Here is a 13844-nt window from a genome sequence, read left to right on the forward strand (position 1 = left end):
TTTAGAAATAGTTGTGGCGTCGTGCGATTAACAGCGCTATTATTTCCTTCACCTTCGCTTTTGGTTGGGAGGGAGAGGGGACCAAATCCCTGGCCTATTAACCTCTTTCGGTTGCAGGTATCTGTTGGAGTAAATTTTCAATAGATATGAGATGATTGTTTTAATTGGTTAATAAATTGAACATTGATAGATGGATTAAAGGATAAATTCTCATATTTAATTTGTAACCATTAAAGTACACGCTGCCAGTTAATTTAACGGATGAAGCAAATATAAATCCTCCAAAAAGCTTGGTAAAGGAAATATCTTTTGTTTTTTCTTTTTGGTATAAAGGAAGAGCTCAGAGCTCACACCAATTTCATTCCAGGTACACTACCATGTACTCAAATCACGATCCATCCAACAATAAATCATTCGGAGGGTTCTCAAGAACTGTCAGACCAGCAGCATTCAACTCTGCTATTCTTGCTAATTTATCAGCATAAAAGTTGGCCTCTATGTAGAGATGGACAATAGAAACGTCCAGCTGAGCAAGAAGCTATGGATGGCTGAAACACTGTTGAGAACTCCACGGGCAATGCATTAGCTTGTTCAAAGTCCAATAGAGAAAAGTTCCAAGCCCGTAATTAAAGAGAACTAAAAATTTAGTTTTTCTTTTCCTAAAAAAAAATTCAAAGAAACAAAACTTAAGAGTTAGGGAATGATGCAGTGAATTGGGATAGGGAAAATAATTTTTTATATATATTTTTAATTTTTTTTTTGTTTTAAATAGAAATATATTTTTTTAATTCACGTTTTTAACTTGTGAGAGCATCATAATGATTTTTAATGAAGAATTGTATTTCTATGTATTTTAATAATATATTTAAACAATAAATTAAGTGGATTGAATCAAAATGGTCGTCAGAAAGGCCGTTAATGAAACATAATACTAATTGAATTAAAAATCATGACAAACCTAAGATGATAGTTTTGCGTTTTCTTCGATGACAACTTAGTGATATTTGGAGATTTTGCAGCCAACAATAATGGGGTGACCTTCTCTTATGTTTCTAGATCTTGTAATAAAGTCGCACATTGTTTAGCTTTTAAAGCTCTGTCGAATGAAATTTTTTTATACAATCAAATGCCTCAAGTCAACTTTATATTATGCACTCTGTCTATTTAATCCTTGCATTTATGAAATTATCACCTTTAACAAAAAAAAAATGTTGTGTTTATTCTCGACCTTAATCATATAAGAGAGCTGCAAAACTGCAACATATGAATTGAATTTTAATTGAAAGGTAAGTGCTACTCATGTAATTTGTCATCATTAATTAATTAATTTATTTGTCAATTCATGAAATTTGTAATTCAATTCGGTTTATGATTTTGTTTGAATTATGGGAAAATTATTGACAATTAATGTATAGAGGTATTACTAATTATAACAATTTTTTTTTAAAAAAAATCATAATTTACTTAAAAGTAAAGCTATAAAAATTTCGGAAGAAATAAAAATATTGCAAAAAAATTATCTAAATTTGTAAGACATTTATATTGGCGGGAATTTATGAGTGGAAACTCAAGATGGCCTCACTAATAGAGTAGAATTAAATAGATAATATCTAATTAAATAAATATAAAGAAATATATAAATATATTTAAACAATAACAAGAACTAGCGATATATTTAAATGATTAAATTATAAACTTATTGTTAGTGTTTTTATTATTATTTTATATTTCTTAAGATGACAAAAATATGTAAGAATTGGTTATATGACATAAAAATTTGAAAGACAGACCGTGAATATGTAAAATTATGACAGTACTCACTCAGTAGATTAAGTATGTTTAAAAATAATTTTAATTTATTCAAATCTTTTAAGTAATTGAATATAAAAGCAAAAAAATACGGCACTTATTTATTTGTTATATTTATAAATTAAATTAAATTAAATGCTATTCTACTTCACTTTCTACGTACAAGTGAAAAAAATTTCAATAGCCAAGTTTCTGTGACCCCTCTTTCCGCCAAACCCTAATTTGTGTTTCATCAAATTTCCTTTCGATTCTCCAAATTTACACATCAGCTCTTCGAAGGTCAGTTCTTTGTTATCTTCCAGAATCATCATCAAAGTAGATGCAGAAAATTTTGATTTTTGTAGCTAAATTTGCATTAGAAATTGTTTCTTCAATTACTTAATTTCTGAATTTTTAAGCTTCACAACATTTCTCCTGTGCTTGTTATTGATGATGATGCCGCTTTCTGTTTCTATTTCCAGTGAGCTTCTGGCTTCCGTTCAAGCTTTAGCACAGGTAACTCTGACAATTTCATGGCAGGCAATGGCCTGCCATTGCCGTCTTTGGGTCGTGTGAAGCTCAGTGATCTTATTCCCTCTGAAGGCCTTCCTTCTGATTCTTACAAACTCTCAGTCTCTACTTTATCACAGTCACTTGCTCAGTATTCTGCTGCAATCATTCAGTTCTCGGGTATCGATGGGGCTCTTTTGAGATCCGGTTTGGATTCTGCTCGCCTTTACTTCCATCAAAGATCATCATACCCCTCTTCGGATGTGATTCATACCAATGATTCTCGCGAATGGTGCAAGACATCTGGTTATTATGCTGATCCTCAGCTGTGGCAGGAAACCTATGATTATAGACCAGGCCTGACTCCTATAGAGCCGAATAATTCCATGGAATTTCCTCCTGGAGGATTGCCGGACATATTTGCCCTGCTTGGAAAGGCAGCTAGAGATATATTGGATGCCATCAGTTTCTATTTAAACTTGCGCAGCTCTCCTTTTACGGAAATACTTGATAATGTTCCCTTGAGAAGTCGGGAAATATCTTCTTCGGTATTGTCTGTTTGTTGTTATGCTCGACCATCATTTCAGGGAGCACAGCACCATAATTTAACTGCTGAAGAGGATGGTCAGGTGGTTATGTATCCTGACCATGAGAACCAAGTTGATAAAAGCCTGATAACTCTTGTTAAGTCAGATAAGGCTGGTTTACATGTTAGAGATTTTCATGGTCGCTGGGTTCTGGTGGATGGAGATCTTGGTCCTCAAGAAGCCATTGTTTACCCTGGACTTGCCCTGTACCAGGCAACTGCAGGCTATATCAACCCTGCGCTTCACAGAACAGAGATTAATGACATGCAGGGCAACATGTATGGGCGCAGTTCTTTGGCTTTTAAACTTATGCCGAAGTCTATGACCAGTCTCAGTTGTTCGGAGATGAGAGCAGCTGGTCATGGTGTTGAAGCTCAGTTCCAGCTGCCAGTGCCAGTGGATGACTTCATGCAGAGACCTCACCCCACTGATCAGCTCTTTAACAGGCATAGTTTCCAAAGTTTTAATTTCTCAACATCTCAAGATGGTAGGTAGTACTCCCAAAACATTCTTGTTTTGATTGTTTAATTAGTAAAACTTTTTTAGAAATGCACCCTCTGATCAAAATTGTCTCGAATCCTTTGCATGAACACTTCACTTTGAATGGCATTTATCATCATACTTCAAGCAGCACTAAAATAGACGATGCTTCATTCTATTATTTTTAGTTAGTTGGTTCTGTTGGAGGACTTGACCATCCTTATCTCTCTTCATTTTTGAACAGTTTTTCAAATACCATTTCATTGCGAACCTTTTTTCTGATCTATAATGGAATTCAACTTAATGATTCACCTTATTGTTCAGTATTTTAGGTGTTCAGTGTGCCATTTGCTTATCTTTGTTCCAGTGACCGTGCAAGTTTATTAAATCATGGAAAGATTTTCTGCTCTCTTGTGACAAGTCTGAAAGCTTTAACATCGTTATTTTTTTCTATCATGTTAGAGGTTTTCTCTGTCCATATGTAATTTTGATAACTTCTGTTGGCAATTTAAATCTTTGGACCCTCTTCTTTTTGGTTTTTTTCGCTTTCCTTTTTCTGTGCAAGTAGTCCTTAGTGAGAAGTTTTTAACAGCAGGTCCTTGGATCGATGACATGCTGGTACAGGATCTATGAAGCCCATGATGAGGAGGAGAAAAAATAATTCAAGATCCAAACCTCTGCCCCCGTCTAAGAGGCTAAGGCTTGAAGCCCAAAGGGTTCTGAAGGAAAGAGTTCAGGATATTGCAGATAAGAAAGGGATCAAGCTAAGGTTCTGCAACCTCAAGGAGTGTGAGAATCACATTCATGGCTTGGATAGCCCATGTGCTAGTATTCGAATGGAGATCGGGTGGCCTGCTGGAGTACCATTTGTTCATCCCCATGATTTGCCTAATAAGGCAAAAATTGGTTTTCTTGAAGCATATGAGCCTGGGTGGACAGCAACTCATGCTGTGGAGCTAAATCTGACAGAACCTGGACAAGGCAGTCAACAGTCGGCTAATTGTACCTGTAACTGACCTCTTCAATGTCTATATCAATACATATCTTTTTTGTCAAATGTCTCTCATGCTTGAGGCCTCACACACACACGACTGCATGTGCATGCACAAATGTATATTTTGCATGTAGCATGCTCATAAAAACAATTTCTTGGTTATACATATCTGATGGTGATTTTCTTGAGGTTCTGTTATGAGTAGAGAAACTGCACTTATATGTTGGCTGATTGAAAGCAGCACAGAAAAGAAATAGAAAGAAGCTCTATTATTAGTGATATACTTTTTAACTCAAATGGATTAGATACACTGTCTCTGCGCATGCACACGTGTGTTTCAAGAATACTGGGAAATTATATAACCATTTTGTTTAAATTCCTATGGATGCTAGGAACTAATAGTAGCAGTGATTTATCTGCGACAAAAACGAATTGGCAATTCATTGAATTACATTAACAATGAAACAGTTGTGCCATGTAGACTTAACCAAAAAAGAAAAACAACAACAACAAAAAACACTAAGTGGATATTAACTATGTGTGTCCTTATTGTTTTTACCATGGATGATATGAAGGAAACATAACGTTTGGCTAAGGGTTATATCTGATAGGTGATCTGGTTATGGGCAGATAAAGGTGTTCAACAACTTCATTGAGTTTTTTTCTTCCTCAATAATGGAGTTTATATTTATTTGCCATTCCACGTCCAATTTTGTATAGCTGAGCGATCTGTATAGTGAACATTTGACTAGGTGTATATTGTTTGGACTTTTGCATTGATCAATGGCTGATCATGCATAGCCTTTAACTTAATGTTACCATGGGTTGATTGTAATAGGATGTCGTCCCCATCCAACATCCATTTTATTAATCTCGTCATCATGATCATTTTTTTCCATCTGCTTCTATAATCCTTTCCAGTCCCTTGTCTTTATCTCCCACTCCCCCCATTCTCACATGCACTTGTAGATATGCACGCACATGATCCATGCATATCTTTACCTTCGTTTGCTGATATTCCTTGTACTTGTGTTTGCAGGAACCAATTTCTATCTTTTCCAAATGGCAGTAATCCTTGATAAGCTTCTGACTGTGTCTGACAGAATTGATCTCCATGGTTTACTATCAGCTGTGTCGTTAAGGAGCTTGTTTGATTGTGTTGATTCCTTAGTTCTCGTAGGCTTTGAGATTGTATATTGGCTTTTCTAATGAAACTTTATTTTCTGAGTTTGTTCGTTCTCTCTTATAATGTGTTCTTTGAGCAGAATGGGACTGCATTATAGAACAAATAACAAAAAGACATGCACATTCAATGCCTTAAGAGAGAAATAACGATTTAATTCAGGGCATTATCCATGGCCTCTGATGCGGGATTGGCGCAACATTCCAAGATTCTGCAGATTCTATATGCGAAGAAAAAGTTTCAATGACAATTGAATAAGAATAAAATTACCGGTCCCGTTGCTTCTGTAAAAGTCCCTGTTGGAGTCACATTACGAAGTACCAACATCTAAACTCCCAGATCTCAGCACTGCTACCAGCCACCGTACAATTAACGAACTCCTGTAGCGGGTTTGAGGTCTATAAATCATGCATGCTCCCGGCATGGCAGGTTCTAATATTTCTGTGTGAAGTTGTGTGCTAGTTTTAGTGGGCATGGAGTATAAATTGAACAGTGCCTAATCACTGATCACTGGCATTCGCTTCAATTTCTTTTATATGTTAGTTATAATGGCAGGCTGTTAAAAGAGAACGAGTACAATGCTGGGATGAGTCCGTCTTTGCATTCGCTCGAGCATGATATTGATCCCTGCAGACCCAATTAATATTTTGTTTCGCTTCTGACCTTTCCATGTTTTTGTTAATGACCTTTTAAACTGTGAAAACCTTTGAAGAGCTTGCAACTATTACATGATTAACAACGAAACCTAAAGGGAAAACGCCCAGTAGCTAGAGGAACATTTTCACATCAACTGCAAGAACATCATGTCCAAACTTTCTTATAGCAATGGTGTGTAGCTCATACACATGATATACACACGTGATTCACCAACTTTTTGGAGTAAACTATGCAACAATGGATTCCAAGCCAGTGGCATTCCTCAACATTAACCAATGCTCATCTTTAGCAAGAAAATTGTCAACGTTGCCAGGCCTTGAATGCATGTCACGCAAATTCAAACCAGCAGATTTGAAATTGGCTCGTAGTCATCCAGCCATAAATACAGGCTTCTTATGTCCATTTTCACTTCGAAATGGTGGTTGGTTCTCCAAAGGGAGTTCTATGGGACTTGCATTGCCATAGAACTCTTCCAAGTTGTAGAAAGCCCTCTGCCGAGGAAGAAATATGTGGATAACCACATCACCTGAAATTCAAAGCCGAAACAACAATAATTATATGGATCAACAACAATGGAACAACGCTTCAGGCAAGATAAGACCCAACCCACAAAATCAATTTTTCCCGTTGAGTAAATTCCATGCTATACAAAAGGTGCTAAGCCGTCATTCAATGGCACCCGCCAAAATCCAACAGCGTCCATGAGCTAGGTTTTGTGTCCCTGATGGAACTTTTCCATAGGTCTTTTCAGCAAGATCTCTTATTTTTGACCTACAGAGTGACAAAATATCAGCTCATCCAATGCATCAATTTTAACATGCAAGTCCTGTATCTATACCAAGACTCAGACGCAATAGCATCAATACGAGGGCGTGAAAAATGCTGTTGCAGTGATAAAAAAAACCGAGTCCAATACGCCAGAGGCTTTACAAAAAGGATCCCTATATCAGCAGCTTTAACCTCACTTGAAACCTTGGCCATTGCCACAGCAACTGATGGGAACAAAGGGCCAGGTAATCATCAAAGACGGGTATTATTTTATAAGAAATAAAGGATTTAAGACAGTAAGAAATACGAGGGTTGTGAAAAATTAACAAAACATTAGCGTACCCCAGAATCATTTACACAACCACATGATAGAAGTAACATCAACAATCACAAAAACATCAATATAATAAAACACAGAAATAGCACAATGAAGTAGATAGATAAACGATATACACATTCAAAAGATAAACAATTATCTTGCTTTAATACATGTGTTGTGAGATGAGGTTACATGACAATCTTTCAGCATCACCATCAACATCTGCAGTAGCAGGCTTCTGGTAGTTTCTCCTAAATACCACCTTCCAATAATTGTTAAATAAGTCATCAAACATTTCATTAGTATTTTATACATTATGCGAAGCAAATCACTAAGGTCAGAAAGCCATCCTTCAAGGCACCAGGAGTTGCATACATGAACAAATATAGAGATTTAAAATGATCCTAGCACCAGCATCAACTTTAATTCAGGTACTTAAAAAAGAAGAGAGAGGTAAGAATTTCAGTCAGTTCTGCTATATCAAGAAGGTTTAAAAAGTGAAAACACAATCTTGTGAAATCCGATCAAAGTGCAGGTGGAGTAGGGGAGCAAGAACAAAGCAAGGAATAAATCTCCAATGCATCATATTCTCAAAGCTTTACAAATGGTATGCAATAGCCATTATTGGTAGCCCCAAACAAAAACCTTGCAAAGCAAGAACTCAGAATTGCATTCATGCGCAGAATAATTCTAACAACTACAGTACATACAACTCAAATTCACATTCTCAGCTTTAGACGAACAGAGCGTATCTTAATCAATATCAAATTAACAGAAACAGTAAGTAGAAAGAAAGAATGAGATCCCAAAAATTGAGTCAAAAACCAAAAGCAACTGAAACATCATCATACCGAGAGAGAGCTATCTTCAGATTCTTTGCGAAGAATGAAACTTGGTTTTATTTTCGACTTTTTGCTCTGGAGAGATTCCAGTTTTAAAACGAACCGTCAGCTGGAACTCACCGGATAAATGACTCCCAGCGCCGGCGATAAACAGATCAGTGACGCTGCCATTACTGCTAGAACAAACTAAACAGAGGTAGAATTCTTTTTTACATCAACGGTAGAAGCGGAATGCCTGACCCGAATACATAATCCGAGCGATGTGGATGTGCGTGCCCGTTATCATTTGGTATAACCCACCCGAAGAAAATGAATTAGGATCTCGGGTCATGGGTCAGAAAGCGGGCCTTGAATTTTAATGAAGCGGCAGTTCTGTACTTTTATCCACTATCAAGGCCCATCTGATTCTTATCAACCTCTTCACACAAACCCTAGTTGATAGTCGAGACATTGGCCACTACAAGCAGCTGCTAGCCTGCCACAGGTAAAATTCGTAAGAAAATCTCAAAACCTCTCGCTCGCCTCCGCCAGAAACGAGGATGGTCAAGTTCCTGAAACCCAACAAGGCAGTTATCCTCCTCCAGGGTCGCTTCGCCGGCAGGAAGGCGGTGATAGTCCGATCCTTCGATGAGGGAACCCGTGACCGGCCCTACGGGCACTGCCTTGTCGCTGGCATATCGAAGTATCCATCAAAGGTGATCAAGAAGGACTCTGCGAAGAAGACAGCGAAGAAGTCACGCGTGAAGGCGTTTATGAGGGTGGTGAACTACAGCCATTTAATGCCTACGAGATACACTCTGGATGTGGATTTGAAGGATGTGGTGAATCCTGAAGCCTTGGTGACTAAGGACAAGAAGGTTACGGCTGCCAAAGAAATCAAGAAGAGGTTTGAGGAGAGGTTCAAGACTGGGAAGAACCGGTGGTTCTTTTCCAAGCTCAGGTTTTGAAATAGAAATTTGGATTTCTGGTTTTTGATGATTAAATTTACTTTGGATTTAAAGAGATTTTGTTAGTTGATTGAAAAGCTTGTTAATTTGGATTTAATTGCTAGAAATTGATATAATGCCATGCGGTTTTGATTATTTATTGATCAAATTGATGAGTTTTTCACATATACACTTACGCAGAATGAGATTTTTATAGTTTTTGAAGGCATTTGTATGTTTATCTTGGGTTACTTGTTGGCAACTTATGTATGGATTTTGTCAAGGTCAATGGAATATGGGTCTTGCTTGAGATAGCATTAAGAGAAACTGCAAACACAATATAATATTAATTGAAAGTTAAGACGTATTTGGAGATTTGAAGAGTATATGGCTTACCATGCTTTGCAGAAGCCATCAGCAAACTTGCTTTTTGGTCTCTACTAATGTATATTGGTGAAGGTTGGATATAACAGCAACTTGTTGCTGATCATATAGAGCTATTTCCACCATAGAAGATGAGATATTTGGTTGCAAAATGGAAAAATGTTGGTTTGTAGAGAAAATAAGAGCATGTTTGTCTTCATTCATAATCTGCTTTAAAGTTAAGCTAATTCGTTTGTAATAAGCATTAAGTTTATGCTAATTCGTTTGTTTAAAATATTTTCTCGGTATAACCCAAAAGAAAAAAATGGAGGTCGTAGCTTTTTCATTAGTGTCTGTAAGCATTACAAGTACTTTCTGGTGCTATTCTTGTTTAATTTTAAAACGCTCAACATATTTCACTTTAATAATTTTAATAATAAATTTCTTATTGGTTACCTTTTTATTAAGCATTTTAATCGTGTGCAAGTTATTTAAATTTCATAATTTCTTTTAAATACCCTCTTTAAGTCTTTGAGAGAACGATTCTTTGTGAGAGTGAAGTGCAAAGTTGAACAGGTCTTTTACAACGCCTGATACAAATTCTAAGCTGAAGTCTTCATTTCGTTTCAATAAATTTAAATAAATGAATTTCAATGTCAATGACCAGCAAAATAGCTTCTTACGTTAGATTGGCTTCGTTTTGTGCGATTTCCATATGGCCCCCTATATGTTTGATGTAGTGCCTGAATGTTGGACTGGCCCATTTTTCTGCAAGCTTCATAACGGGCCTAAAAGATATTCAAATTCTACGAAATGAATAAAGGCAACTCTTGGATATGACATGCAAGGAGCCCAACCCAAATTAAGCGTTCTGGGATTGATAGAGCGGATATTGGATTACCTTTTGGATCAAGAAAAGCTTATCCTGATGAGGTTATGATAAGAAAAGAAGTCATTAAACTGGGTTCAATAACCACCAAGTGCCTTGCTGATATAGGTTAAAGTAATGGGGAAAATAGCAAGGTAGCTGGCAACACATAGCTTGCTACATATCAATATCATATTGCAAAAACGGAGCAAGATGATAGTCACCTAGCGATTTTGATAAATTTTTAATACATCTATATCCAAAGTTTCTAACCTTCATGAGAATAGAATTGTCTATTAAATGCTATTCAACCACTAGATCGTAGCCAAAGCAAGTAGTTGAAAACTATACGATATATCACGAGTGATCCCACAAGAAACTTGATAGATATGAGGAAAGTAATCAATGCCCATCTAAATTTCATCCGAAGGTGATAAAGAAGAAAATAGCTAATTAATGTTGAATTGGGTCAACCAACAACCAAGAGAAAGAGAAAATATATATATATAGATCATGGGTAATAAAGCAGTGATGTAAAGTAGTTTTCAATGGGGAGGAAGCTAGCATCTGGCCTGCAAAGCAATATACGTATAGGAAATGAATGCGAAAGGAGCTGTCGATGTGTGGGACAAAGCATGGATATGCACATGGAAACATAAAGGCAAGCTCAGAAATGAGAAGTGTTTGGTGCATAGCAAACACTAAGAAATCAAAAAGAAGGTGCATTGAGAAACGTGTCCTTTGGGAAGAATTTTTATCTTTTCTTTTCTTTTCCAAAGTCCATCACTCACACCTCCCATATTCAACCCACTTTGATGTCTCCTACTCATCTTTTTATTTATTTATTTGCTTCAATTATTAGTCAAGAAAGATTGATGAATAAATGTACACAATACCATATCAGTGAAGATAAAGAGAATCAAGTACCCTACCTTTATCACTTGGGTCCACATATCCATGAATGCATTCTTTTTCTTTCTCTCTCTAAAACCCACTTCTTCTATTAACCTAACGGTCAAATTTTCTGGCAGAGATGCAAAGTTAACCTCTCTTTTTAAGAATCCTGTGTACAAGTAAGGTATGTTTCCAATACAAGAAATAATGATAGTTCAACTGACCCCATGAGCTGCAGATTGCAAAAACTAATAAATAAAAGAAGAAGCTTTCTTTATTGTTATGCTGTGAAGAACCTCATTCATTAGCATCAAAAACTGCCTACCATATGTCTGTTTCCTTTTTATTTATTTTAATTACATAGAGAAGATGCAGCAGCTGACATGCTCAAAGGTTGGCTTACATTTGTTTTTGTGGGGGTGATGAATGAGATTCCCCGAAAGCTAAATCAATGAGAGATTCTCATATTGTGAATTGTTAAAAAAGATGGAGATCACATGTACAATACCAACTTTATGTTGAATGGAACAAAAGATAAAGAAAACTCCCACGTCAAGTCAAGATTCAATATTTATTTATATATCTGCCCTAAAAAGAGGGAAAGCACAAACACACATGATATCTTATAAATTCTTTATATTTATGTCTTAATTTTATCATGACAACATGTATGGAGCAATCATAGCCGTCCAATTTAGTATCTTTCTTTTTCTACATATATTTTCACAATAAAGTCAGAAAATGTAATATGGGTTGTGACCCATTACCTCCTTTCTCCTAACTTTATGATTTTTTTGGGTGGTGGTTAAACTAAAGTGTGGTGGATATTATGGTTGGCTTGATGCATGCAATAATAGAGGGGTAGAATAAAAGAGAAAGGTTTCCAAGAAAGGGGAACACCGAAACGAAATCCATCTATCTTAGCTAATAGCTATAGCTACTTTTCATCTAATCTTCTTCATATCTTGTGGGGTGGGGTTCCCTATCTTCAAGTTTCTTCATAATTATCAACAATCCCAAGTTCCTTAGTGAATCACTTTTCTTCAAATTCAATAACAAGATTTTAATATCAAAGTATTTTGATTATATTGTGTTGGTCTAATTCAAACGTTCACATCATCTACTTACAGTTATAAAATTAATTTTGTGTAGTAATTTAAAAGGGATAGGATATTAATAAAAGATGAGTGATTTAAGGATTAGGTGTCGTATTTTAAGGAAGTGGTGGCCTTGTGTCTGTACGGCCTACCTCATGCAGCATGTGCTTTCTTATAATTATGCGGAGAATCAAAGCCATTCATCATATCAACATATGGCTAAGCCCTTATTTTATCCAATCAAATATCTCTTGTTCAAAATATACTACTAAATATACATTTTGCATTTTCTGGACTACAAATTTTTTATTTCTTTTCAACTTTTTTATTTCTCTCCTTAATATTTATTGGATTTTTTTTTTACTTAATTTAAAAATTATTATGGATTATTTTCTCTCCAAAATTTAACTAAAAATAAATTTATGTATTAATTTGTAAGTTCTTAAAGCTTATAGAGAGTAAAATGAGGGAGCTCAACTTTTTATTTTAGTGTTTAGAAATTAATTTCACTTATTATTTTATTATATTATTTTTATTTCATTCATACTTTTATAATATATTTTATTTATTGGTATAACATAATATTCATTCGAAACGTATGAAAGTTCTAATACCTTGTAATATTTAGTCATTTAAATCTCACCCATAAAAAAAAAACACTGTATTCGAAATGATAAAAGACTCGCTCCATATGTTTGATTGAATCTCTCATGACATATAATCACCACTATTATAAAGTAAATTTCTATTATATTTATAATAATAGATCTCTTATCTACTAATAGATATTAATTATATTTTCAATAAAATTATTAACTAACCCTAATTTATTACAGTATAAAAATAAAATATATACAAAATTTAATATATTCATTCTTACACACTCTTTTTAATCTCAAATAATTTATTTACTTTCACCCTTTTAATAAATATATTAATTTGATGTTAAAGTAATTGTTTATAGTTGTTTAATCACCTCACATTTTCTTCCTTAATTTAGAGCATCAGTTTAACGGTCCATAAGTGTTAATCAACTCATTTTCTATTAAAGTTAAGAATTTTAATAAGTTTAACAATAATTACGCTCATAAATTATTTTTTACTTAAAATTATTTTAATTAAACATGCAATTGCATAAAATATTAAACTTATATAACTTCAAATTATTTTAATTACCATCATTCCAATCAGTGGCGTGCGTATTAATTAAATATCAATGGCAAAGTTTTAAGATTATTATGGCTTAATCAATACGTCTGGACAGTGAAATAAATAAAATACGAAAATAAGAAAATTACACTCATATAACTAAATTTACACATCAATGACATGATAACTCTCTTTAAAAAAATATTATTATTAAATATTTTCCTGAATCTGAATGCTAAAATTGAGGAAGTTTGAATTTTGTAACCAAGCGACAACTGATTATTAACTAAACGATACCATAAATCTATCCATTGTTTATTATGGCAAGAAATATGGATAGCTACCACAATTTTTCATTCAACTTATAAAAATACTTTCTAAATAAAAACATTAGTGGTTTAATTTCTTTCTTGACTGTT

At 34.8% G+C, this 13844-nt stretch overlaps 2 protein-coding genes and 1 non-coding gene across 5 annotated transcripts; 2 read left to right on the top strand and 1 right to left on the bottom strand.

Moving 5' to 3' along the window:
- The first annotated feature begins 1936 nt into the window (after positions 1 to 1936).
- On the top strand, positions 1937 to 5589 carry LOC110616713. 3 transcript variants are annotated; one of them, XM_021759184.2, is made up of 4 exons: positions 1937 to 2088; positions 2271 to 3372; positions 3990 to 4373; positions 5399 to 5589. In XM_021759184.2, coding segments are annotated over exons 2-4 (1437 nt in total). In that variant the 5' UTR covers positions 1937 to 2088; positions 2271 to 2321; the 3' UTR covers positions 5401 to 5589. The 3 variants fall into 3 exon arrangements, with proteins under 3 accessions (XP_021614876.1, XP_021614877.1, XP_043813324.1); XM_021759185.2 differs by having other exon boundaries at positions 3990 to 4367; XM_043957389.1 differs by lacking the exon at positions 5399 to 5589 and having other exon boundaries at positions 3990 to 4547.
- Positions 5590 to 6328: 739 nt separating this feature from the next.
- LOC110617980 lies at positions 6329 to 10966 on the bottom strand. Its single transcript, XR_006350980.1, has 2 exons — positions 9451 to 10966; positions 6329 to 6725 (listed from the first exon to the last, which is right to left on the bottom strand). It is a non-coding gene; the product is annotated as an uncharacterized LOC110617980 (transcript).
- LOC110616714 (60S ribosomal protein L27) lies at positions 8520 to 9223 on the top strand. Its single transcript, XM_021759186.2, has one exon. It carries the CDS (start codon positions 8668 to 8670, stop codon positions 9073 to 9075), a length of 408 nt encoding a protein of 135 aa, XP_021614878.1. The 5' UTR covers positions 8520 to 8667; the 3' UTR covers positions 9076 to 9223.
- Positions 10967 to 13844: the final 2878 nt, after the last annotated feature.

This window comes from Manihot esculenta, chromosome 6 (assembly GCF_001659605.2).
Source record: "Manihot esculenta cultivar AM560-2 chromosome 6, M.esculenta_v8, whole genome shotgun sequence".
NCBI lineage: Eukaryota > Viridiplantae > Streptophyta > Magnoliopsida > Malpighiales > Euphorbiaceae > Manihot > Manihot esculenta.

Coding starts and splice junctions, on each gene's coding strand:
- LOC110616713 (XM_043957389.1), top strand. CDS start 2,322: ATGGCAGGCAATGGCCTGCCATTGCCGTCTTTGGGTCGTGTGAAGCTC. Junction 3,373..3,989: donor TTTCTCAACATCTCAAGATG/GTAGGTAGTACT, acceptor ATGCTGGTACAG/GATCTATGAAGCCCATGATG.
- LOC110616714 (XM_021759186.2), top strand. CDS start 8,668: ATGGTCAAGTTCCTGAAACCCAACAAGGCAGTTATCCTCCTCCAGGGT.